General features: G+C 42.8%; 2 protein-coding genes across 3 annotated transcripts in view; one reads left to right on the forward strand and one right to left on the reverse strand.

The window, feature by feature from the left end:
• The window catches only part of GANC (glucosidase alpha, neutral C), a 146,054-nt gene that overhangs the window by 51,995 nt on the left and 67,108 nt on the right, over positions 1-26,951 (forward strand). The gene's annotated exons all lie outside the window — the stretch shown is intronic.
• Positions 4,436-26,951, reverse strand: part of ZNF106 (zinc finger protein 106) — a 39,960-nt gene continuing 17,444 nt past the window's right edge. The window contains exons 5-22 of one of the 2 annotated variants that reach the window (XM_081889500.1): positions 24,662-26,788; positions 21,443-22,064; positions 20,509-20,578; positions 19,278-19,432; positions 19,121-19,181; positions 17,747-18,106; positions 16,296-17,064; positions 15,614-15,669; positions 14,772-14,917; positions 13,215-13,349; positions 12,726-12,842; positions 11,430-11,621; positions 9,712-9,774; positions 8,740-8,859; positions 7,920-7,991; positions 6,654-6,725; positions 5,525-5,671; positions 4,436-4,950 (exon numbers count right to left, since the gene is read on the reverse strand). In XM_081889500.1, coding sequence (XP_081745626.1) covers positions 4,894-4,950; positions 5,525-5,671; positions 6,654-6,725; positions 7,920-7,991; positions 8,740-8,859; positions 9,712-9,774; positions 11,430-11,621; positions 12,726-12,842; positions 13,215-13,349; positions 14,772-14,917; positions 15,614-15,669; positions 16,296-17,064; positions 17,747-18,106; positions 19,121-19,181; positions 19,278-19,432; positions 20,509-20,578; positions 21,443-22,064; positions 24,662-26,788 — 5,341 coding nt within the window. In that variant the 3' untranslated portion in view covers positions 4,436-4,893. Of the gene's footprint in view, positions 4,951-5,524; positions 5,672-6,653; positions 6,726-7,919; positions 7,992-8,739; positions 8,860-9,711; positions 9,775-11,429; positions 11,622-12,725; positions 12,843-13,214; positions 13,350-14,771; positions 14,988-15,613; positions 15,670-16,295; positions 17,065-17,746; positions 18,107-19,120; positions 19,182-19,277; positions 19,433-20,508; positions 20,579-21,442; positions 22,065-24,661; positions 26,789-26,951 lie in introns of those variants that run through there. The other variant, XM_081889501.1, reaches the window with a different exon arrangement.

The following is a 26,951-nucleotide window of genomic DNA, read 5'->3' on the forward strand; positions in this document are numbered from 1 at the left end:
GGTCTGAGGGACAGTGGACCGGCACACGGCTGAAAAAGGTTGTTGACCCCGATGTAATACATTTGACAAAAGCTATAGAGCGTACTAAGGCTACAAAGGTATGTAGACAGCCACAACTGGAAATATTTTAGCAGTGCCATCCAATAAACATTTCTGCTTATGTTCTGAGTTGCTGTCATCTTTGGTGTCAGCTTTTGAGAATAAGAACAGCCCTGCTGTCCAGCATCCAAATCAGACCAGTAGCCATCCAGATGCTCATGGGAAGCCAAGAAATAGAACGTGAACACAATAGTCCTCCCTTCCCCCAGTTTACATCAGCTGGCATTCAGAAATATGCTGCCTTCAACCATGGAATAACAGTAGGGCCATCCTACTACCTATTGATAGTCTTAGCCTTCATGAACTTGTCCAATGCCATCCAAGTTGGTGGCCATCACGGCCTCCTGTAAGGAGCGAGTTCCATAGTTTAACTATGTGCTTTCTTTTATCTGTTGAAAGCTTCTTGCCAAATCCCACGTCAAAGAACCACTTTTCTGCTCTTTCTACCCACACAAATCATACCAGCAAGCCAGCTAAAACACTTTTACAAGTATCAGAAGTGGGATCAGAAGAATAAAGGCCACACCATATTTCTCTTGGTACAAAGTAATTTTTATTGTCTGTTTTGTTTTTTACTTCACAGCTTTGTAGTAAAAAAAAGGAAAGGAAAGACCAAGTCACTTTGTGCATGTGAGCCACACAGGTCATCCAACTGAAACAAAAGGAGTTGCGAAAGCTGCCAATACATTTGCTGTAGTGTGTATTACTGATGCAGTTTCTCAACTAGTATTACTCATGGTCACACCAATCTGTTCTCGCTTCACAAGGTATATTATGTAATTTGAGATATCCTAGTTGTGTTAAGATCATAGCACTGCACATGAAGGAAAATGAGAAGTTCGTACTTTTGTCATACAATGCTATGTGAAAGCCATCCTGCTAGGACCATAAAGATCTAGGAAGGGCAAGTTAGCTAGCGGTTGCATTGCTTTCATACTGATTTTTGACTAACTGCCACTCAAGGTGTAAGAGCTCTACAATTATGAATCTAGAACTTGCATTTTTAAAGACAACCATAAAGCTTGAACATAGGCTTATAGTCTACTTGACATTTAGGATAAAATCCAGAGCCATTAAGATGGGAGTTTAACTACTCAATTCAGGTGGGATGTGGACTGTCACTTTTGTGTTTTGATTTAACATTACAGAGGTCTATTCCTTCAAGCCCAAGTATTTGTCTCAAGGGGCAAACAGAAGCTGGGGTAGCCAATGACATTCAGTTGCATTTAACGGCACAAAAGATGCAAACAGCTGAATAGCTGTGCTGATTCCCTGAAAGGTGATATGCAAACCATTCCCCTGCAGCATAGCTGCAGCACACACCAAACACACACTTGCATCCAATCAACAAGATAAATGGCATTAAAAAAAAAATCTACTGTGATGGGAAACTGCACTGGCAATGCAGTCCAAATTCACAACACAACAGCTTACTCAAACAGTAACACATACATTAACACACTTTCCACACAATTCAAGAACACTCCACAACTCCTTTCCAAGACTAGTTCCCTGCCCCCCACAAAAAAAATGCACAATGTTTCTCTTTCAAAATTTTCAAGATAATTTCAACTTACATGTGGAACGGTGCCAGAAACCCAGAACCAAAAATGTGACGGAATACATCATCTTGATGTGCCCATCTCACAATTACTACTATCCTTTCTGTCTTTCTGGCAGAATCTGAAGGAAAAACCTCAAGAGAACAGAACCTCAAACCAAAAAACTAAAATATTCCTGAACTAAAAAGAAGAAAATAATACAATCTGAATAAAGAAACTCTGCAGTTCTGGGGAGAAATTACTGCAGTGAACTGAAGAAATGGAACCTTCTATCATTTTATAATAAATTATGAACATGTGACATGGTTTAGAACAGTTCTTCTCAAATAAAGACAAACATATGAAACCAACTTTTGTTAAGACATGACTCAACCTTATTGCTAAACCAATTTGAAAATTATCTAAGGCAGTATTCCCTAACATGGTGCTTTCCACTTGTTCTAGACTACAATCATCCCTGATCATTGGCCATCTGGCTGAGGGCTGATGTTGCGGTTCAACACATCTGGAGGGCACCATGTTGGAGAAGGCTGATCTAAGCATCCCAAAATAGATTAAAGGAAAATCTGTCTTCACATTCACCTTAAAAACACACACATACCTCTCATCTACTAAAACAACCAAGAATGTAAGTAAATAGTGCAAGTTGTGCATCACTTGCAACAATTTAGTAAAACACACACACACACACCCTTAAGAATACATTTTTGCCAAAAAAGTTACCATCCTCTTCCAGTAAAGAGAAGAACCTTTGAGGGCGATGCAAAATTAAAATCCATTCACTAATCCTCAAGACAAACACTGCACTCCACTTAATTTTCTTACACTCTCCCTGGCTCTGCAATTTCATTCCAATCACATTCAACTAAGGAAGATATAAAAGCAATCCTTTTTTAAAACACACACACGCTTACGTGCTCCAGCCATGGACTGAATGAGCTAACAATTTGCTCACTTTATGATTTATTTCTAATGGTCTCATTGTGAGAAAAGCTCTCAAAAATGACAAGAGAAGACAACACGCCTTAGAAACCTCCCGCAAACAGACTGCAGGTGGTTACCACCACTCATTGGAAAGTTTTCTCCTCTCCAACAACAGAGCCCTAGCACCAAGCTGGTTTGAAGACAGTCTGGACATGTGTGAAAGGCAGAAGGAGAACACTGTATCTTGAGACAGACATGGTGATTTCAAAGGGAGAACTTGTTTCACTTCTCTGCTAGCGCAATTTCTTAAGATTATGGAAGCCAGATTTGTAGGTATTGGGGTGGGGATGATATTCCCTTGATGGTCTTTTTCACTCATCAAAAAGCTAAGGCTTAAAATGCAGTAAGAATACTGGAGATTGTTCCAAAAGTCCTTAATATTTCCAAGTTCTTTGGCAAGCTGGTGAGGTGAAATGCAATCTCTAGCTGTAGGCCTGTTCTATATGTTATACCAGGCATCTTCAACCTGCGGCCCTCCAGATGTTTCGGCCTACAACTCCCATGATGCCTAGCTAACAGGCCCATTGGTCAGGGATGATGGGAATTGTAGTCCAAGACATCTGGAGGGCTGAAGGTTGGGAATGCCTGTCTTACACCAAGCTGCTGAGAACACTTTCCCTATGGGAGCATTACCTTTCACTTTTAAAATGCTGATTTCAAACACGCATTGCTCTTTTAATATGTATGCATAATCTGAAGGAAGAAAACTGAAACAGGTCAAGACCTACACAGCCAGACAGCTCTAGAATTCCAGTTTTCCTCTGAAACGATCCAGAAAAAGACTAAAGCTGATGAGAACAAAAACACAGGCTGAGACTTAAGGAACAAAACTCTTTATGAACCAAACTGGGAACTGCTGCCTCAAAAAACCCTGAACACCACTGTGCGTATGCACATTTCTTTCCAACACACATGCACATCTTTCATTTCTTTGCATTGTGACTACTGTTTTAAAATTGCATTAGTTTCTCAGGTTGCTACTTCCGTCATTATGCACTAGATGGTGGCAAAACACACACACACACACACAATACTCTCAGCTTCTGCTTGGGCTCCTTGGACTTCACAATTTTGCATTTTACACCCCACAGCATTTTCTGTTGCATGGTAACTTTCAATCATGTAGTCATCAGAAACAAAACCAGATTATAGTAGAAGATGGCCATTTCAAAGCTGCATTGAAAATATAGGATGCTGAACAGAAAGAAGTGGACACTCCAAAAATTCAGCAATTTAAAAACACCACAAGGTCATCCATTTACAAAACAAGCTCTTAAGAATCAGGGGCATAATCCCATTAACGTGGTAAGAAAGCACTGGATATAAACATACAGATAACGAATGTTTAAAAGCTGAAATCATTATCTGCAGTCGTCTTTTTGCATCAACGTGCTTATCAATATAAAAATAACAAAAAAGTTCCATTAAATCGGTGATACCCCCTAAGTTATAAGAGTACACCCAATGAAATCAATGGACTGAAGTTACTTGATTTCAGCGGGTCTATTCAGAGTAAGAGTAACATTAACTATCACCCAATGTGTTTAGAAAACAGCTATTTTGCTGTTTAAGCAATGCAGTATGTTGCACCTCATCACAAACCTCTTTGTAACAGATACAGAGAGGTACAAGGAGTGTGGCAACTCACTGCTCAGATGTGGCATTTGGAATTTAAGATAACCCACTGAAGATCAACCAAAAATAAAAAAGGAATCCATTTCTTCTAATATTACCCATTAATATCTTTCATCAAAAGATGTTATAACGAAAGGAAATAGAGAGCTGAATGCTTTGTTGGTATTTCTAGTCTGAGTTGTTGTTTCTTTATTTAAATTGTTTAAAGCCAGAAGTGTAAAATGCCTGGGCAATCCTGCGTACAACATAAAAATAGATGGCTCAACAGTGTTTTTTAGGCACCAACGTGAGTACTAATAAAGGCTTAGATGTGCACAATGTACTTCTTTGATAGGATAACAGGAATTTTTTTTTGTTTGTTTCTGCTAACAAATTAAAACAATTTGTTTGGTCTGAGTCTGTTACATCATTCCCTTCTCTACAGAGTTGCAAGCAAAATGCTGTCTCTGTAGCAAAAAAAGAAAGAAAAGAAAACGGCCCACGTCCTTTTTGCAGTCCAACTATAAACTGAAGGTGGAAAAAGGAGAGGGCAAGAGGTGGACAAGGCATGGAATACTTCCAGTATATAAAAGGTACTTCCCAATGTGGGAGGCAAAAAAAAAACAAAACACCTTCATGAGTCAACCTTGCTATCTTCTTCTGCGTGTTTTTCAATATGTCCCACAGCATCCTAGAGAAAGAGAGATAGATTTCACCAGATTTCTACCAACCTGTACAAACAATACTTCTACACCCATGTTAAGATTTAAGCACTTTTTTTTGTTCACTTTTGTTTTAAGGCAGCACTGTACATGTTGCATTACACAGTAGAAGTGAGGGACCTTAGTGTAAATCAGGACCTCATCTTCATTTTCCATCTATATTTAAAACTGTGCTATTTGCATCTAGACTTAAATCAGGCCCAACCTTGCTTTTTGTGTAGGCCCAGTCTTTGTTAGCTGCTCTGAGCCCAGCTTCGGCTGGGGAGGGCGGGATATAAATAAATAAATAATTTTATTATTATTATTAATTATTATTATTATTATTATTATTATTATTATTATTATTATTATTATATATCAGGGGCCATCAACAAGGTGTCCCTACAACTTCCATCAGCCCCAACCAGCACAACCAAAGTATTTTTGCTAAAACATTAATATGCTATTTGTTCCTCTATCATAACAAAACAGCAGGTATCCGTTGCACCTCAATTGTTTCCCTCTCAAACTGATTGTTTAATCCAGCTTCTTCTGCTACGTTACCTGCTTGGAACACTTCCGAGAAGTGAAGAAGGCATCACAATTCTTCCAGCGACATTTCAGCGTTTGAAAATTTGGATTTGTATGGTCATTTAACAAATGCTGTTTCAGGTGGTCCACAACTCCAAATATCAGCGAACACCCGTGCCACTGGCGAGAGAGGTTTTAAGACAGACATTAGAGAGATGGAATGACAATGGCATAAAAGCTCCAAAGAGCTTTATTAGGTCAACCAAAATGTCACAAAATAGTGTGCCAACTTTTAAGCTCTCTATAATTATTCATTGGGCTTGATGGTATATGAAGTGGGAATCAAAAACTGGCTGGTGATGTAGCCAGAGTCTGGAATGTCGGAGGCAGTAGCAGACATTCATATGAGGCTATGTTACGCTACCTTTTCCTTTTGTGCGATTTGTCCTCTGAATGTCTGCAATCTTGTCACATGACTCTTAGCCTCACTACCAGCAACTTCCCACCTCAAACCCTGCTTTGTTTACCATCTAGCCCAGGCTTCCTCAACCTTGGCCTTCCAGATGTTTTTGGCCTACAACTCCCATGATCCCTAGCTAGCAGGACCAGTGGTCAGGGATGCTGGGAATTGTAGTCTCAAAACATCTGGAGGGCCAAGGTTGAGGAAGCCTGATCTAGCCTGATGAAGAGTTCTGGAAAGCTCAAAAGCTTGTTCATGATCCTGTAACATTGACTGGCCCTACATATGGATTTTGGAACCAACAAATACGTCTGAAGTGGTTAATGCTAACGAGATGGAAAAGGGGGTCCCATGCAAGCCCCCCCCCCATGTCCCCGGACATGTCAGCTGCTCTTGAGATCTTCGCACGCCGAGTGAAGATGTCTGTAGAGAGATGTGTATTCAACTGAATGCACCTGGAAACTCTCCCTCTTAACCTAATAAGGCAGAGTTCCATCTAGCACAGAAGTTTCTATGTGGCTCAATTGAACACACTTAAAAACTCTGTTAGCACAGACTTTTGTGCTAATCTCTCAAGAGCATCTGGAAAACCCAAGGGAGGGGTTTCCATGTGTGCCCCTGCCCCATCTAACCCTTTGCCCGGATATGGCTCATGATGTAAGCCATTCTAAATGGTCTAAAGGGAACAAGAAAATCCTTTACCCAACAACGATAATTCTGCATCAAGTTGAGCCGCACAGCTTGGATAGTACCATCGTAGCAGCCAGTGTAGATCTGAAAAAGAGAAATTGATTTAAATGGTAACAAAATTAAAGCATACAAGGAAAACCAACACGCTAAATGTATCAATCAATGCTGATAAATTTATAATGTCATCCTGAGCTGAACATTCCTGATTTGATCTGCAGGAGTTTACAAACCGGGGGGGGGGGGGCTTTTTTCTGGATTCGTCATTCTTTCAAAGAATCCATACACATGATAAAAAAGAGCCAATATTAAATCGCTTTCAGTTTTAATAGTTATGAAAAAGTAACAGCTGTTTTACAGTATAGTCACATTACATGTGCATTTAACTTGTGCAAATTCAATTGTATGTGCTCAGCTCCAGCTTGTAGTTTTCTGTGCTTGTAGTTTTCTGTGTAGAAAGACTGATTTCCTCCTTCTCTGGGGTGTTGCAGCAGCAACCCAGTTTCCTCAGGTGAAACAACCAATGGGGAAGGGGTGGGCTGGGCTGAGGCAAAGTCAGAGGGGAGGCGGACAGAGAAAGAGATGCAGGCAGAAGAAAAAGGCTAGAACGGAACTGCAGCTTTTGCCTGTGACTCTTTGTCTGTCTTCCTCTGCTCAAAAATCCAGAGAGTGCTGCTGCCAGTCAAACAAAAGTTTGGATTTGATATCCCACTTTATCACTACCCGAAGGAGTCTCAAAGCAGCTAACATTCTCCTTTCCTTTTCTCCCCCACAACAAACACACTATGAGGTGAGTGGGGCTGAGAGACTTCAGAGAAGTGTGACTAGCCCAAGGTCGCCCAGCAGCTGTATGTGGAGGAGCGGGGAATCAAACCCGGTTCCCCAGATTACGAATCTACCACTCATAACCACTACACCACACAGGCTACATAGTCAAACAATCTGCCCTGGAATAAAGCAAGGCAGCTTCGTATGCTCCCAAAGACAGCTACAGATGTACGCTTGCATTCTTTCAGGTGGAAGTGTCTCATGAGGCACTGCTTGGGAAGTCTTCTGACATTTGAGGGCTTTTGGTGGGGGTGGTGCTAAAAAGCTCTATTGTTTCACAGCAGCACCAGTCCTGTGGACAATGAAGTGCTCCTCCCACCAGAAAGAACCAAGTATGTAGTTAAGTTTACAAAGTACCACCCACAAAGCAAATGAGAAGCAGGAGCCACTCCTGGATAACCGCAACCGTGGATAGAGAATCACTGATTTTATGGAAATTGAGGTATTTGTTACCATGCTCTTGTGAATGGTCATGCACATAATCATATCCGAGTGTCCTCCGTAGACTTGCAAACGATCATGGGACTTGGGACAAGAAAAGAGAAAGAAAAATGTTGTATTTGAATAAGCTGAGAGTTCAGCATTCATTAAAAAAAATGCCGCTTATAAGGAGAATTGCATGAACATTATGATAAGCTTCTAGCTCCTGCGGTGTCCCATGCCCCACAACTGCACCTCACTTTTTCTATAAAATGCTGCTGTCTTCTGGCAACATGAGGGTGAATGAATTAGATTCCCTCGAGAAAAGTCTTTAAACAATGGAAGGCACCTGGGAAACCTCACAAACCTAAGAATAAAGATGCCTCTAGCGAAGGATTGTGCTGAAATCTCACTTGAAGTGGGTCTGATGCAGTGGGCAGGAACAGGCCACACAGCAACTGCACAACTTTTGCAGGACTTCCTAATTGTTAAGCCCAGCTTGGAACTACAAGGGATGTTCCAAATTACATCTCACCAAGCCGAAAACTGTCTGGGTTGCATTCCACACAGCGCTAAGGAGAGTGTCCCGTCAGGGCCAGTATTTCTGCCTACCCAACAGAATTATCTCCCCTCTCCTCCTCCCATGTGCTGTTCTCGAAGTTCTCCTGACTCTCTGGAGCAGATTTGGAGAGGGCAGAGGGGGCAGGAGAGAGGGGAAAGTCCTGTTGTGCTGGATTCCACTAGGAGAGGAAGAGGTTTCAGCAAAAGCAAAGGACACCACTCCCCACCTGCTGCCAGCAGGGATATGTCACCACAAACAATAGAAATGAGAATAAATATCTTCTTTTTTTACCTGTAGCTCATAAACACGAACACATTTGTCCAGGCAAGCTGTTAACATCACTTTACCCAGGATGTTCACAACTGTCACTGCATGATTGTGTCCTTTATAAATCCGCACCAGCTCTCCAGTCTGCAACAAGATAATCAACACTAAATAAGTGGATATGCAAGTGGTCAGAATGTAGACTTAATTGCATTATTTCCATCGCAATACAAATCATGTCTTTTCAGAAGTAACTCCTAATTAATTCTACAGGCTTGCTCCCAGGTGAGTAAGCTTACAATTGCAGCTTTATTTTTTTATTTTTACAAAAAACGCCTTCCTCAACAGAGCCCAGGGTGATGCACAAAAGAAGACAAACAACAAAATAAATCAACAATTAAAACTCATCAAAAACTAAAAAAAAAAAACCCCTACAAGTCATTAAAATACAGAAGGGGTTTGCTAAACAATATCGGGGTTATAGCATCTCCCTAGCAGAGGACAAGATATGATTATCAAGCCTTTATTTTACTATCCTATTAAGGTGTGTTCTCATATAACTTTGTACAAAATACACAGCACACACGCTGCTGGTTGTAAAAAACTGTGCTTCCCTTTAGAACAATGTCTTAAACCCTCTGGGGGAACCTTGGCTATTTGTACACCCTTTTCAACTGACATACTTTGCATGTGTCTTGTACTCCAGTACAAAATTTAGCATGAGAAGATACACTTAGGCTGCAATCCTCTGGAAATAAGTCTCAACGGGACTTTACTTTTAAGTGCACATGGTCAGGATTACATTGTAAGACAGCTACATATCCCTTTAGGAAATCTGCAGAAGTGGTTAAGTATTTGGTTTCATTAAAGTAGCATTACAACATTTTTGTATCTGCAAAGTAAATCATTTCATCAAAAGCAAGGAAGTCTGAAATGCTTCCTGCTCCAAGATTCAAATGGAGTAGCATTTGCTCAATTTTAACCATATAAGCAACTTACATGTATATTGTGGGCATGGACAGACTGATCACTGGAACCACTGAAGACCAGATCATTAACAACCTTTGAAGAGACAACCAGACAGACAGATTATCCACAACATTTCATCAACAGATAATGGCTTTCTTTCACCCACACTCTCTTTCACAATTAAGGGCTACTGTGACAATCCAAGTCAATATGTCACATTGAAAAATACATTAGAAAAGCTGACAGAGGACCAGTTGGGGGTGAGCTAATTGGGTTCAAATCCCAAATCAGCCAAGGATTCAGTGGGGAGCCTTTTGACAAATTACTGCATTTCCATTTCAGCTCCTTATCAGGGTTATCTATCATCTATCTATCTATCTATCTATCTATCTATCATCTTTATTATTTAACCTTGTGGGTTTTTTTGTTATGTTTTGCTTTTTACTTTACAAAGTTGTTATTGTACTTCACCAGATCTTAACCTATTACAGTATTCCAAATATCACTGAATTTGTCCATGGCAAGTCTGCATTTATTTGAAAGTTGTTCATATGTCACAAGTTTGTAGAAATTTTCAATCCAATAGTAGAAGGGAGCCGCATTTTTATTTTTCCAATTCATCAGTATCAGTCTTTTTGCTGCGGTAAGGGCACAAAGTGCCTACTTGTATTGCCCTTTTGTAAGGTTCCATGTGCTGGGTATATAATTCAGAAGGATATTTTGCTCTGTAAATGTAAGGTTGTTCTGTACAGTTCTGTTGATAATTTCAGTTAACAGTTGATAAATTCAGTTAATCTTTCATTATAGGACAATGAAAAAACATGTTTTAGAGAAGCATTATCCCTATTGCAACTCCAACAGTTAAGATACCTTAGATAGCTCTTTTTTAAACAAACGTAATGGGGTCCAGTATATTCTAAATATTACTCTTTGTTGCAGCATTATTTATAACTAAAAGCAATTATCAACAACTTTCAAAGGCTGCCACAAAAAGGGAGAGCATAATATTCACTCTGACACTCAGAGATGGTCATGATCATCACCACTTTATAAAGCACAATCAAACAACAGAAGGCCAGCAAGGTAAATGGTGCAAGTCAAGGCTGAAGGAAACTGTGGCGTTTTCACATAGCAGGCAAAGAGGAAGGACTGTATTTTTGCAATGTTGTACCGGACAGCTACACAGCATGGCAACAGACTGAATATGATGGCCAAACGGCCTACCCCAAGGCTTTGTGCCTGAGCAAAAGGGTGGATGGTGATGTTGTCAATGGACACTGAGCTTATACAAGGTGAGGAAGGCTTAGAAGGAAAGGTGAGGGGTATTGGGGGATGGCAAACTTGCATCTATGCAGAAATATTGGATAGTCTGTTGTGGATTATGGAGTACAGAGGTAGAACTAGGGTTGAGCACCTTACCAGTGGTACCAAAAACCATGGAATTTGATGAAATCACCCAAGGACAATGGAGAGATACATACAGAGAGATGTGGAGGCATGAAAAGAGATTCATGAGAGATCCCAACTGAGATGGAGCAGGTTGAGCAAAGCAAGAGCTCTCAGGAAATGTTGAATGAGTGGTGGCAATCACGAGAGGCTCATATCTCAGTGGTAAATCACATGCTATTCCTAATTATAAACATCTGGAAAGGAGGGAGGTTCTTCTACAAGCTTTGAACTGCTGTCAAGAAGCAGAGAACTTGCTAGAGAAGTCTGCCCACACAGAGTGTTCCTTTCAAGTTACTTGCCTTCATACAGAGCACCGTTTTGCTATGACCTTCAAGGGTTCGAAGCAACAAACCATTCCGGGCATCTCGCACACTGATTGTACAATCGTAGGATCCCACAATCAGCAACCTCCGTGCTCCTTCCTGAGCTGTGGCAAGACAACTGATTGCCCTAGGAGCATGGCACTCAAAGTTATCAAGCGGTTTGTTATTCTGGAAAAGAAAGCACACACCACACACACACACAGAGTAGGAACACAGTCAATGTTTCCTTACTAATCCAACTACATACTAAGACAGAACTATCCAGAGAACACCCTGGAAATGCCACACCTCCTCAAATTTCCTTAAAAAAAAAAAAAGATTAAGGATACTGGTTTTGCTCTGAAGTCTCTGATGCCTTATTTGCTTTGAATTCTCTGTATGCTTTTATGGGGCGGATTTAGCTTAGAAACAGAATTTTATTAGCTGTCAGTCCTACCCACTGACCTTGGAGTATGTCCCACAGAACTTAATGGGACTGAATTCTAGGTACAAGACTGCACTGTCAGAGAATCTATGGACTCTTTCCACGGCTTGTTTTGCATGTATGCTTGGTTTCTGCTTTACTTTTGCAGCCACAGAACAAACCTCCGGAGAGCATCATGATGGCTATACCTGTGCTAGATCATGGTCCAGCATTGTGAACTAGTGTGGTGTAGTGGTTAGAGTGTTGGACTATGACCTGGAAGACAAGGGTTCAAATCCGTACTCAGCTATGAAGTTCACTGGATGACTTGAGACAGCCAGTTTCTCAGGCTAACCTACTTCACAGGGTTGTCGTGAAGATAAAATGGAGAATAGGGAGAACTATGAGCTCCTTGGAGACAAGGGGGATATAAATGTAAATAATAATAATAATAATAGCACTGTATCCAAATGCTGCAAATATGACTATTACCAAAATATTACCATAAAAAAAATTTCTAGTTTTGCATATACAAAAGAACATGGTAAATGTTTGTCCTGACGTACGTGTGCATTTGTGCTGAGAGAAAACCACCAAAGCTAATTGCACCCGAGAGCAGGTACAGATTACACAAATTCTGAAATATCTTCCACTTCTGTGTAGTATATTTCAATTACAGTATGAAGTGGAGAATCACAGAAGATACTATCAGCTCCTTCTATGACTGCAAGATTCTGCTTAGGGAACCCCTGAAATCTCTGCAAGTCCCCAAATCTAGCACTGCTCATGTGACTGGACAGCAGTGCGAGCAGTGCCAATAACTCAACATCGGCGCAGGTTCTAATGGAATATACCCTTCTCGTACCAACCTTTATATTGAAAGTGGCCACACTGCCATTAGCAAGTCCGGCATAAAGAATTCTCCATCTACTGTGCAGACAGAGTATTCGATCGTCCAGTTTAATCTGATCCACAAGTTCCCTAGTCTGGTAGGAGGAAAACTACTGTTAGTATACAACTGATACTTTCACCATCATCTTTCAATAAGTGAACCTAAAGAAGAAACTGAGAAACTAGCTTTGTTTACAAATCATTTTAGTTATGAGAGGCTCTTCCAGTTTGGAAGCAAGGAAACAAGCCTTTGGCTTGTATGACACAAGGCTACAGGGCCCTCACTCCAAACGGCCCTCTGGGGATCAGTGGGTGAAGTAAAGACCTAAAATGTGGGCTTAATTGCACAAATATTCCCTTTTTATGTGGAATTCTATATAATCTGGTTCACTAAAACATGCACATTTCAGTCTTCTTTTAAGTTGTCGTCACATCCTAAGATATAATTGGCTTGAGTGAACACTTACCTTGATGTTGTAACAATTTATATTGTGGTCACTGGAGCCCGAATAGAGCACTGCATTTTTTCCTGTTGTCTGAGTCACCAGGATGCAGTTCACTTTTGAGGTGTGCCCTTCAAAGACACCAACACACTTCCTGCTCTGTGAGAGGCAGAGAGTTACAAGGTTTAATTACTCAAATCATCCTCATTATCATCATTTTATTTGTATGCCGCCTTTCCACAGTTGAAACTATGCTCAAGGCGGCTGACAACATGACAAGAATTACATAATTACAAACATAACAGAAGTCATAAACAATAAATAAAGCACATCAAAAAGTACACAACCTAATGGAAACCATTTCCACATAAATCTTAAGGTCTAAAACTAAAGATACAACAATAATATCAATAACAGCAAGAAGCTCTCTCAACTCCCCGTAAACTCCAGCCCAAGAATCTGTTGGCCTCAGCTTTTGTAGCTGGAGTCAGTCAGCACTCCACTCTCCCAGGCCAGATGGGAAAGGGCCAGCAAGGCAGGGTGCAGGTCTTCCAGGGCTCACAGCCAAGATGGTCTCAATTAAAACAGCACAGATAAAAATTAAAAACAATTTAAAGAACCCTCTCTGCTGAGCAGCAACCGCAGTGTGAAGCCTGTGAAGCCCCGACTCCAAGCCAGGTGGAACGAGGCAAGGGGTGGGGCCCTAAGATAGCAAACTGGGGTACCCCCAACCACTGTGGCTTCCAAACCAATCGCCTATTTCCTGCTTATGTGCATTTAGACTCGTGAAAAGAAGCATGTGGCAAGGGCGCACGACACCTGTGCACACAGACCTCTAAGTTGCACTTCCCCGGCTTGTATTCTCAAAAACGCAGATATCTGTAACATGCAGCCATTCAAGCACAAGCCTGTTAATTGCATATCTTATCAGAGGCTGATCTGAGAGATATACATCTCAGACTGCTTTTTAGTCTTGTGCTTTATGAAAGATGAATGTCATTGCTTCAGCCATCTCCCTATCTCCATGTTAAGGAAGCTAACATGGAAAACGGAATTCAGAGTTCGGCCCTTTTGTCAGGCTCAACTTACTGACCTAGTGGACCAACCCCATGAAGCTGCTAATCTGCTGCGCAGATCATTGGTCCATCCAGCTCAATATTGTCTGCAATGACTGGCAGCAGCTCTCCAGAATTTCAGACAGGACATTCCCTTCTAAATGTTCTATCACTATGTTACTTATAGGAAGAAGAGTCCATATATTTTGTTGCACCACATTAACAGTTTTGGATCTTAACTCACTGGCAAAAATTCCCTTTCCCAAGGAGGAAGCTAGGTATCACAAAACTGGCTAAAAGGTATTCATTGCTAAAACAGACTTCTCGCAGACTCCTTCCCCCATCTCAAATATTGATGCCATTTTGCTCTGCTTTAGTTGTATTTATCCGATCTGAGCCATGCTCATTTCTCAATAGTTTCAGTGGCTGACTGTTGCTTCAATAGAACTTATGGGGGTGGGAAGCGACTGCAAACTCAGAAGGCAGCAAGACACTCCACAGCCAGCCTCTTATACAGTCTACTTACCACCAAGTTATATGCATGGATGGTTTTGTCTGCTGAGCAGGTGTACAACAAATTCCCAAAAATCTGAATCGCATTCACTGAAGCTGAATGACCCTCAAAGGCCCCTTCCGTAGGTTCTTCCTCTTCGCCTGGCTCTGAGGAGACTTCTGTCAAATGCAATTGTCAAAGCCTTCCGTTAACTAAACATACTGCTCATAACACCTTGGTAAAAGAAAACTGAAAAAGGAAAGAAAGAAAACATCCACTCAAAACTATCAGGTGCTGAACCAATGAACGGTATCTCACTATAGCAAACCAAACCAAACCAAACAAACAGCAATAGAATAATAATAAACCCCAATAAACCCAACATATTGTAACTGTAAAAAGCTCCTTGACTGAAGGAATAAGAAAGGGAGTCAAGTTGTAAGTTAGGGTGGGTGAGGAAATCATAATATGAAATGAGCTACCTCATAAGTATATCTAAACAAGTCTTTGGCTTAAGAACACATTAGGAATGAGCTGAGCTCGACTCTTAGCAAGATGGAGGCACTGTGGGTGAACAGTTCCTGTTTCTGAGAAACTGATTAAACAAGCATGTTTTTAGCAGGCACCTAAAAGTATACAGTGGAGGTGCCTGCTTGACTACAGCTCCCATTTTCCACAACCACTGGCCATACTGACTGAAGCGGAGTATTAGTATTTGTTGTTGTGTGTTTTTAAGCAAGCTTTCTGAGTTTGGAGTCATGTTTGGGAACACAGATGATGCTATAGCACTCCATATTGCAAAGAGCTGCTCAATTCTCTCCCACCACCCCACAAAACCCATGTGCTTATTTTTCCATTAGAAAATATATATATACCTGATGAGTTTTTTGATCCTCTTATTGAAGATATGGACGTTTGAGTCTCAGCCACACTACAGAAGATAGAGAATGCCACGGCTATTACAGAATGCTAACACAAAAGGACATTAATTTAAAATGCTTGGCTACAAGGCCTTGTAGGGAAAATGTGTATAGGGAAAAGGAACATAGCTGATCACCAGGACAATGAAGCAGCAGTCACAAAGCACTCTGTGACACTAAGTTTCCATTCTCCAATAATTATTTTTCAATTATTTAAATGTACTTCAGTATGGAAAATTTCCTGCAATCTCTTTTATGGTATTTATAAACCACTTCTCTGTCCAAAGGTTCCTGAGGCAATAAACAAACTTAAAATAGAGAGACTATAACATCACTAAGAGTACATCATAAACAGATTTTTAAAAAACAAAGTAGCTCATGGATACACAAGCAATGTACACACAGAGAGTTGTGTCCAACAAAGTCACCATGTTCGTGCAAGGAATTCTGCTTGCACCATGGAACTTCCCATTGCTTCTTCTCCCCCCCCCCCCCCCGCCTCTAAAGGGTTGTAGGGCCCTCAGAACAAATTCGGGGGCATGGGGTGAGGGAGAGGAAGTTCTGTTGCATAAGTGTAAGTCCTTCCTTGAACAAATGGGAAGACTTCCCTGGATATAACACATGTTTTCCAGCTTACCTTCTACCAATGCCATCCTTGTAGTTTGTTCCAATCTCACTGGTAGAGCTCACTTCATCATAGCCAGACCGAGACGCCTCTCTCAGAAACTGCTCTGAGGAACTCAGCGCATCCCTCTTAGAAGGACTGTCTGGTTTTTCATCCCCCGATTCTGATGAACTGATGGCCACCACTTCCAGAGGAGATTTGGGGACTTCCACAAATTCCAGAGACGTGTCACTCTCATTCTCGTCTTTCTTCCGCTTTCCTTCCTGAGCAGCCTCTGCATCCTCTTGCTTTGGAGGGGTGGATGTTGTAACTTTGCCCCCTCTGGTCCCCTTTACCATCTTGACTTTCCTTAAAGGCTTCATGTCACTTACATCCTGCTCTGTATCGCTGTTCTCAGGGACATGGGCTGCTCGCAGTGCTTTCTTCTTCTTCAACTTCTTCTTTTTCTTGCTCATTTTGCTCTCCACGGAGACCAGTGCAGAAACCGCCATCTGCTCCGTTGCCTGTCTGGGATCTTCATCCGCAGGCAGTTCAGGGGGAAAGGTTGGGCTCTGAAAGGAGCTGCTGCACTGTTCTACAACTGTGTTGTCTGGTGGGGTTTTGTTTCCTTCTGCCTTCTCTGCCAAGAGTGATGGCGAATAGCTGGGGGAAGACCTGGCCCTTCCCTTATCTGGAACAGGTTTCTGCATATCTTGATTAGACTCTTGGAAATCAATAAGTGCAGACAAAGACATGGTAGCAGAGATAACTGGGTACAGCAAAGGTTGTTGGCTCGTATTCCCTGAAGAAGACAAAATAGCCCTTTTCACTTTGACATGGCCAATTGGGCATTCGTGAATCCCAGCCTTAGTCATATGTGGCTTTAAGTGGTAACTTACAGAGCATCCCAGATGTACATACTATTAATCAACATGGTTGCCTCCATATAAACACCTTGACAGCTCATGTAATCTAGTGTCAAACACTGGACTGCAGCCAGAAAGACTTTGGGTTCCAACCTCTTTCTGTGAGAACTTGCAAGGTCTTGCTCTCTAACCTACACCTGCATCAGGGATGAGGAACCTGCAGCCTCCCAGATGCTGTTGACTATCATCCCTGATCATTGGCCATGTGAGAGTGCCACAGTTCCCCATCCCTGAACCACTCTATAGGAAAGTTCCAAGGATGCAAGTAAGAAGCATACTTTGGAGATGAGAAGCCAATAGGCCTCTTGACAGACCACATGCTCAGAGTTTTGTGCACCACTGGCATGTCTCTGGGCTGGCTGGGAAATTCTGGGGCACAAGCATAGATAATAATAAATACTACTATGAGGGGGTATTGGTTTTGTTTGTTACTATGTTAGGTATTTTGTGTTTTTCCATTGCAAACTGCCCTGTGATCCCTGGATGGAGGGCAGTATAGAAATTAAACAAACAAACAATATTAATAGACAGAATTATCACCTGCAGAAGACAACATACCATTCTGAAACAGAGCCTCTCCCTGTGAAGAACATGGAAACCTCTGTTCAGGAATATTCATGCTCTCCTCTCTAGGCTTTGGAGATGCAGGTTCTTGCTTGATTTGAACAGATGAATCCGGGATTGTGATGGCTCCAATGCCACCAGTGGTTTGGAATGTAGGTGGGGTGCTTGCAAGGACAGGAGCTGCCAAAGGAACTGCAGGTATCTGGGCAGAGAGAGGTGAAGCAGATTCCAAAAGAGGAACAAGACCACCTGGATTAGCAATTAGATCCTGTGTTGGCTGAAGTTTGTTGTTTCTTTTTTCATTTGAGCCACTGGGTTGAAGTTGCTGCAGCTGTTCGGAAGGTTCATAGGTTTCTAAGGAGACAACATGGATGCATTTCACATTAAAATCTCTTAAGCAAACAAGGCTTATGAGAGACAAGCTCTGCCCTGAATTGCCCTAAATCCAAGTTCACATATAACAGTAATCCAGGTTTCATTTTAACCATGGTCTGCTCAACAAGCCACAAGTAGTCCTATAGATAAAAAAAACCCCAAAAAAACCAAACCTGTGGCTCGTTTCTGCAAAGCTTGGTTTGTTTTCCCACTGCTCTTGTCCTTGTAACTCAGTGGGCATATAGGATAAGGTGGCCCAATGAACTATGGTTAAGCATGACTGCAGAGTTCAGGCATAATGCCAAACCATAGCTGAAACAAGTCATGGTTTGTAATCCAACAATAAACAATGGCTTCATACAGTGGGCTGTTGACAGAAAAAATAGGGGCTGCTCTCCTAACCTCTTCACCGACTCTCGTGTTAACTGATACTCTATGATCAGTGAGCCGTCTTTTATTCCACTATTTATTTTCCTTGACTGTCAGTACCTCAGAGAATTCAAAGCACTCAGGAACCTTACATACCCGTGTCTTGAGTAAATGCTACAGCAGGGACCTGATGATCTCCAGAGATTGTTTGACTATAACTCTCGTCATCCCTGACCATGACCCCTGACACTGGCTGAGACTGATGGGATGTGTAGTCCAACAGCATCTGCAGAGCCACCCCTGCATTACAACATTCACCAAATCCTCTTTTCCTTTGTTTTTACTTTAACTACTATTTGGAGAGACTCGTTATGGCGGAGTTTTAGAATCTCTGTCTTGAATAATTCAAGGAACCAAACTACAAGAGAAAATACGTTCTTACTATAGACACTTGGGACAGTTTCTGCTGCTATATTCCATGGACCCAGCTGCTCACAAGCCTCTCTGCCTGAACTGCCAAGAGGTGGTCTCAGATTATCATCATGGTTCTGCATTACTACTGGGCACCTGAGTAACTGTAATAAATATGGACTCCCAAAGCAATGCAAGGTCTGCTTCAAGTACCTTGCAAGCCCTGCAGGATCTGAATTCTTTGGCTTCTCAAAGTGCCCATTTCCACCGATATCTAGGAGACAAGAGAGATTCAGTCAGGTCCATCAGAAGACATCCATCCTTCTGAAATCTTCAGTTACAGCTGATGGCCTTCGAAACGTCAAAGTACCTGCTGTTTCAGTACAAGCAGTCGCTGGACTTCAATATAAGCTGCCTGCAGAGCAGCTCGAGCTGGCACAAGGCTCCCATCCACACAGTGCAAGGACTTACTCAATTCTTCTTCCCTCAGAGAAATAGACAACAACTGGTCTACCTGCGAACGCTCTGCAAGAGAAAATAAGTTTCAAGATATGATATAGTCCTACTTTTAGGACATTCTGAAGGTATTTGGCAAATGTCAGCTTTCTGAGACGCAGTTCAATAGAGTAAGTTGCCACATTGCTTCCTAGTGAAAGCAGACTGGAAGAGATGAGGTATCAAGCACAGTATTAAATTTGTACTTCTGATTGATGAGCCTGGCATAGTCCACAAGTAATGGTCAGTCTTCCTTTATCAACCCAAGGAAGGCACCACTCATGGGAAACCTATGCAACAGAGTTCCACATATTCCATTAACTTAATTTGCCAGTCTTTTTTGTGGGGATCCTTTCCTATTTCTAGTATTGGGCTATCAATACTCATGTGGCTGTTGTCACATGCATAATGAGATATTATTATTATTATTATTATTATTATTATTATTATTATTATTATTATTATTATTATTATCTCCTTTCCTATAATTCCTAATAAAAAGGCTTCAGGCTTTTTAACAAAAGTTATTTTAAACAGTTTTTTCAATTCATTATACATCATTTCCCAAAAGTTTTTTATTACTTTACATTGCCACCACATATGATAAATGTACATTCTACTTCTTTACATTTCCAGCATTTTTCCCTCTTGATTTGTACATTTGTGCTAATTTAACTGGTGTTAAATACCACCTATACATCATTTTCATTTAATTTTCTTTTATCAATGTACAAGCTGTAAATTTCAAATCATTTTTTAAAAAAAAATCCCATTCTGACATTTGGATGTTACCTCCCAGGGAACCAGGCAGAGGGCCTTCTCGGTAGTGGCGCCCGCCCTGTGGAACGCCCTCCCATCAGATGTCAAAGCGATAAATAACTACCTGACATTCAGAAGATATCTTAAGGCAGCCTTGTTCAGGGAAATTTTTAATGTGTGATATTTTTGTGTATTTTTGGTTTCTATGGAAGCCACCCAGAGTGGCTGGGGAAACCCAGCCAGATGGGCAGGGTACAAATAACAAATTATTATTATTATTATTAATCATTACACATTTAGACTGGAAAAAATAATGCAGTGCCAAATAATTTATCACTGTGACCCACCTTTTTTGCCTTTAATCTTTCTTCTTTTATTCTTTCTTTCTAGACTTGGAATTTCAGGAGAGGATCCCTCCTGCAAATTAAATATATATTTTTGTTAGCTAAACTAGCATATAACCCAATTTTGTAGATACTCCAAGACACAAATTGTGTACCAAGCCTATTTGAGGCAGAAGTGTTTGAACACACAGGAGACATCATTGGTTGGATTGAACCTATATGTTGGACTTGTCAAAGGGACAAGTTAGACACAATTTAAGTTAGGCCCCGCAGAACCTAAAGCGAAATAAACATACAGTATATTCCTGCATTGCAAGGGGTTGGACTAGATGACCCTTGGGTCCCTTTCAACTCCGTAAAATTCTATGATTCTATGCATTTCCATTGAGGTGTCAATTTTGTTTTTGAATAGTAACCGAATTCCTGCACACAGTCCTCTTGATCATACACCCACGTAACAGGCATTAAGTGGACATATTCTAGCCTGGCATAATTGCTCAAGGAAGGTGTTGAAGCCAATGAGGGCTGTGGCCTAGGGAGAGTTCTAGGGGCCAGATGAAGGCCGCATATGGCCCCTCAGTTTCTCATTTCTGCTATGGACCAAAGAAGCTGCCATGGCCAATTGTAATCGGCGGAAACGAACAAAGTAGTTCTGCTAGCGCAAGGGTTACGATTTGCATAATGAAACTTCACACGCCATCCCCAAATCTGCTCTGGAGGGTTCAGAAAACCCTAGGAAATATTTAGGGGACATACAAGGAAGAGGAGAAGGAGGGGAAGTTCTGTTGCACAGCCAGAAGTCCTTGGTGCTAGTAGAAATAAGGCATTTGATATAAGAGAGGATGTGTCCGGGTATTCTTACACTCAGGGCCGTTTTCAGATTCTGTCACAAGGTTTTAAATGCACAATGGATTCCATGAATATCTGGACCACTTACTCCGGTCGCTCTTCTTTTTTTGCCAATTCCCTGGCTGTCGTTCTGCTCGTTGCCCGATGTGTAGCTGCTGTCTGTAGCGGCATCTAGAGTGCTGAATGCTGCAAGGGCCGAAGCCATACAGAACCTTTCCCCGGGACTCTCCAGCATGTCTTGAGTTTCAAGTGCTTGGGCCCTGTAGTCAGGGCTTCTTGGGCTTTGTCCTGCACTAAACGCTGTGAGTCTGTTAACATTAGGGGGAGACTGTAGGCTGAGCCTCCTTCCCCTGGAATCAGTCCTGTCAGACATGTACGGCGAGGAAGGGAGAGAAGAAGACTCTTGTTTCACACCAGCCACAGCAACTGCAAGCATCTGGGAGCCGTATGTTACATCCTCAGTGTTGGCAACCGAGCTCATTTGTTCGTTTTCTTTGCTTGGGCCTTGACTGCTGAAAAAACTATAAACGGAGGTGGTCTTATCTACAGCCACACTGCTTTCGGAGAGACTACGTTTCCTAACAGTCCCAGGGGAGCCTAGGGATATCCCTTCCCAGTGGAAACCTTCAAGGCTGGTCAGGTCACTTTCTTCATCCAACTCAAGTTCCTCTTGTTCGTTCTGGATGAGAGGAACCATCTCAATGCCAAACCTTAAAAAACAATAGTGATTGTGAAACACTCAATAGTGAAAGCTCTACCAAAAATAAAGGCTAACACAGAGCTGTTAACAATTAAGTTTCATGTATGGCTAGCTCTGCAATAGCAATGATGCTGTGTTATTACCCAAAGATTGGAAATTCACAGTTGTTGTCACGGCCACCCAGGACGGGTCCCAGCTCACAAGAGACCTCACTCCGTTGCAGTTTATTTACAGGAAAAGTTTATTGAAGATTTCTGCTTCTCATACAGTTCAGCATCGTGGCCGTACGTCTGTCACGTTAGACCGCTGAAGTCCCCTCTCTCCGTGACTCGCCTGAGGCTGAATCCTCTGCCGCCTCTTCCCCCCTCCTTCTGGCTTTAGGGCCGGGCTCCTCCCCTGAGCTCTCTCCACTTCCGCGCGCCTCTACGTTTGAACTTGGCGCGCGTACGTTGCTGCTGACCTTTCTTTCGACCGCTACACCACCCCTTGTTCTGCTCTCCACCCTTTCCGGCTGAACACCTTGCTCCAACCCCCTTTCTCTGTTCTCTCCTAATCCTGCTCCCTCCGAGAGGCTGACGACTCCACCCCCTTTACTCCGTTCCGGCTGAGACGCCTCTTGCTGCGTCTGTCTTCCACTGGGCTCCTCTCCGCTTCTCCCTTCTCCTCCCTTTTGCTTGATTAAGGTAACCCCCTTTTGAGAATCCTCTGACTCGCTGCTCAGACTCGTGGATTCCCTCAGAATTCCGTCATCTTCTTCCTCATCCTTCTGCCCCTCCTCCCACTCGCTCTCCGTCTCCTCTGTCATCTCCTCCTCTCTCCCAGAAACCCTGACAGTTGTCTTACCTTTTTGGCTACTTAGTTCCTGAAAATCCACCAATGAGAACAGCTCTTCAGGAAATCAGAACCCAAAATAACACTTTCAAATAGCAAGCAGCGACATAACAACAGGTTAATGATATTTTCCCCAACACAGAAGGAAACTAGGAGGATACTGCAAAAGCAATTTACCTCTGGCAAACGTAATTGTGATGGCAAAATTACATTGACTGCCTACATTAAACCAGTGGATCACCTTTCACTGAGAAGGGTGGAAGTGGAAGAGATTTGGTTATTGTTCCACCAAAAATTTTAATCTAAAAAATTACATAGTTACAATACAAACTAACTAACATATCTGCAGCAGCTGCAGTTCCTCTTTAAAAGATGGAAATCTAGAACAACTGTAGCAAATATGACTCACTGGGCTGAGAATGCTGCAGCTGTGCCTTGATCAGCTGGTTTAAAGGCAAAGATTGTATCTGTGAACCAAGATTTGGTGGCAGTTCACTGAAGGCAAGCGGTGAGCTAGGCAGAGAGGAACCTATACTGTGGGAAATCTTGCATATACATGTAAATAAAAATGTGAAACTGTTTCTTATTCTTACATCCCTTTTCCTAACCACATAATACCCCTTTAAAGCAAACTGTTACCATATTTTTCGCACCATAGGACGCACTTTCTCCCTCCTAAAAAGCAAGGGAAAATGTGTGTGCGTCCTATGGAGCGAATGCAGGCTTTCGCTGAAGCCTGGAGAGTGAAAGGGGTCGGTGCGCACCGACCCCTCTCGCTCTCCAGGCTTCAGGAAGCTATCTGGAGACCCAGCTCTCCCATGGCTAGCGGAGCGCTGCATTAATCCCGAAGCTTGGGGCGCACGGAGCTCAGCACACCCCAAGCTTCTGGGTGCCGGCAAGGTCTCCGCTAGCCGTCTAGACCTTGCCGGCACCCAGAAGCTTGGGGCGCGCTGAGCTCCGCACGCCCCAAGCTTCGGGATTAGCGCTCCGCTAGCCGTGTCTAGGCTGAGGATATCAGCCTGCTTCCCGGAGCATCGGGCACCCTGAAAGCAGAGCGCCCGGTGCTTCGGGAACACATCCGCAGCATGGGGAGCCTTGCAGGAGTTCCCTGCAGGGCTCCCCACACTGCGGATAGCAGCCTGCTTCCCGGAGCGTCAGGCGCCCTGAAAGCAGAGCGCCCGGCGCTTCGGGAACACATCCGCAGCGTGGGGAGCCTTGCAGGAGTTCCCTGCAGGGCTCCCCACGCTGTGGATAGCAGCCTGCCGCCCGGCGGGTGGGGCGCCCTGAAGCAGAGCGCCCCTCGCTCCCGGCACACATCCGCAGCGTGCGGAGGCCTGCAGGAGTTCCCCACAGGGCTCCCCACGCTGCGGATAGCAGCCTGCTTCCCGGAGCATCGGGCGCCCTGAAAGCAGAGCGCCCCGCGCTTCGGGAACACATCCGCAGAGTGGGGAGCCTTGCAGGAGTTCCCCACAGGGATCCCCACGCTGCAGATAGCAGCCTGCTGCCTGGCAGGTGGGGAAAACCAAAGGGAATTTTTTTTCCTTTATTCCCCCCCCCAAAAAAACTAGCTGCGTCCAATGGTCCGGTGCGTCCAATCGTGCGAAAAATACGGTAAGTCCCTCGTGCATCTTCTCAACCAAGAAACGTACAGGTTTTTTTATTTGGTAAATGCATAGGCCACCCTAGGCGTTTTGCACCGAAGGGTGGCCTATGCATTTGCTAAATGCATAGACCTTTGATTACAATACAGTTTCAAATCTGATTAAGACTACCAACCTGGGTAAACCTTTGCCAAGTTCTTGCTTCTTCTTTGTCACCTGCTGAATTACCTGCTCCCAGTTTACATTTCTTCGAGACACGCTAATAATCTGCCGCAAAGTAGGCTTGAGCCCTGATTCTTTCTCAGCTTCGCTCTTCCGGTGGCCACTGACATTGCGAATGCGCCTTGCACTGTTCAGGTTGGGCTCAGGTAGATGTGAGCCAGTTTTGCTCTTCAAGTTGGTGCGCCACGTTAGGTCTCTTTGGAGAGAAGCTGGAAAGCCAAGTTTACTCAGTTCAGGAAGAAGAGGGCCAGAAGGCTGTCCTCCTGCATCTTTCTGCAGCTCATGATTAGAATGAACTGCATAGCTTTCCTCTTCTGGAGCATCATTTGATTTAGTTGTGCTTCCGTCACCATCCTCTTCCAGGGATGCTTTCAAGTCTGTATCTAGGTCATCTTGAAAGTTGGATAGCGATAGAGAGCCCATTTGGAATTTGGTATATTTGTTATCAGTATTCTTCAACTCTAATAGATAGCCACCTTTTTTAGTTGCCGCATGGTCAGGTTCAGCAAGATCACAAGTTGAGAAAGCATTAGAGTGAGTACTTTTGGTTCCCGTTCCATCTCCAGAGTTCTCATCCTCCAGTCCATCTTTCTGGGGCTCATGCATCTTCAGAGACACTCCTGGATCTTCAGTACTCCATTTGTCATTCCCATCAGTCTGAGTATCTCTACAAGGTATCAAGCAAGAGTTTTGGAAAGACTGGCTATACTCAAGTTCTTCTTTGGCATTTTTTAATGCTTCGTCTAGATTTTCAGTGCTGCTACGCACATGTGTGGTGCCTTTTAAACTGTTATGGCCATTACATTCATTACTCAGCTTGGATCCAAAGGAGGAGGAATTGTTAGCATCTAAATTTAGTGCATTTAGTTGGCTCTGGCTTTCTCCGGATGATGAGGATAACAAAAGCTGGACATGTTTCAAGAGATTCTTTGGGCTTCTTTTTTGAGAAGATGGCTTTATATCGGGAATAGCCAGAAGTGGGGACTTCAAAGACGGCATCCTGTTACCTTTGCCTTCAGCTTGGTCTGATTTTTTCTCACTGGTTAAGTCTACTGCCTTCTTACTTGGTACAAGTTTGTTGGATGCCATTTTGTAATTGGGGAATGCTGAATAAGTCTCTTCCCATTTTTTCAGTTTGGGATTATTTGTTTTAGGATCTGTGCATTTTGGAGACAATGGAGAGCATGACAGACGACCGGAATCTGCTTTCTCCGGAGTTGTAGCTACATTCTCATCACACAGTGGCTGCTGTTCTATCGTTTTTAGAGAGGGATATGGAGCCCAGCGATTTGTTTTTTCTCGGGAAGGGCTGTTGCTCTTTCCATTGACTTTGGAGGTCTTGCTCTCTGGTTGCTCAGAAACACCAAAGTTTAGTAACCCATCTGAAGGAAGCTGATCACTAGTGAAATCCAAAACACAATCCCTGTTGTCATTTTCATTAGCAAGGCCCATATAAGGCACCCCAGAACTACTGTCTTGCCACTGCCATGCATATCTTTCTCTGTTGTATTTATCCTGCACACTTTTGCTTTTTAACCAGGAAGCATCCACACTATCTAACTGGGAACTATTGTTTGGAGCCCTGCTTCTTCCTAAATTCCACCCCCTTCCGTTTTGTCGACCAGGCTTCCAGTTTCCACCTGAATTTTTGGCTTGCCAGTAAGAAAATGCATTTTCTCCTTCGGAATTCCACTTGGAACTTCTTCCCCTGCCACCATGGTGCCATCCTGGTATTCCTCCTCTGGCATTCTGATGCCAAGCACCTCCATTATTCCCATAGTTATGATAGCGATTTGGAGACAGTCCAGTATTATTTTGATGCCACCCAGGTCGTCCTCTTTGCTTGCTCAGATGCCTGTTTGCATTCTTAGGATTCCTTGCAGGATGTGTGAATTGGCCTTGTCTGGGATTTAAGAAACCATCACCTTCCCAGTTCCACTCCCTCTGCGATGGTCCACAATGATATCTTGATGATGAATCGTAAGTGTCTCGGTCTTGATAAGTTCTTTCATCTTGTCTTCTTTGTAATCTCCTGTCATTGTTTTCTGTTTCATGGTTCACACGGCACACTTCACCTGCCCTATAAAGATAGAAGTATTTTAATCTGGAGGCTAAATAACCTATATTTTCACTCATTTGCAGTAACAGTTAGTTTTCAAAAAAATAATCAGGCCTGATCTAAAATATCTCTGAATAATAGACCTGCATTTTGCCCCTGGTTTGTTGACCAAAGGCAAGCAGAG

Source organism: Podarcis melisellensis (assembly GCF_964234715.1).
Source record: "Podarcis melisellensis genome assembly, chromosome: 1".
Classification (NCBI taxonomy): Eukaryota; Metazoa; Chordata; class Lepidosauria; order Squamata; family Lacertidae; genus Podarcis; species Podarcis melisellensis.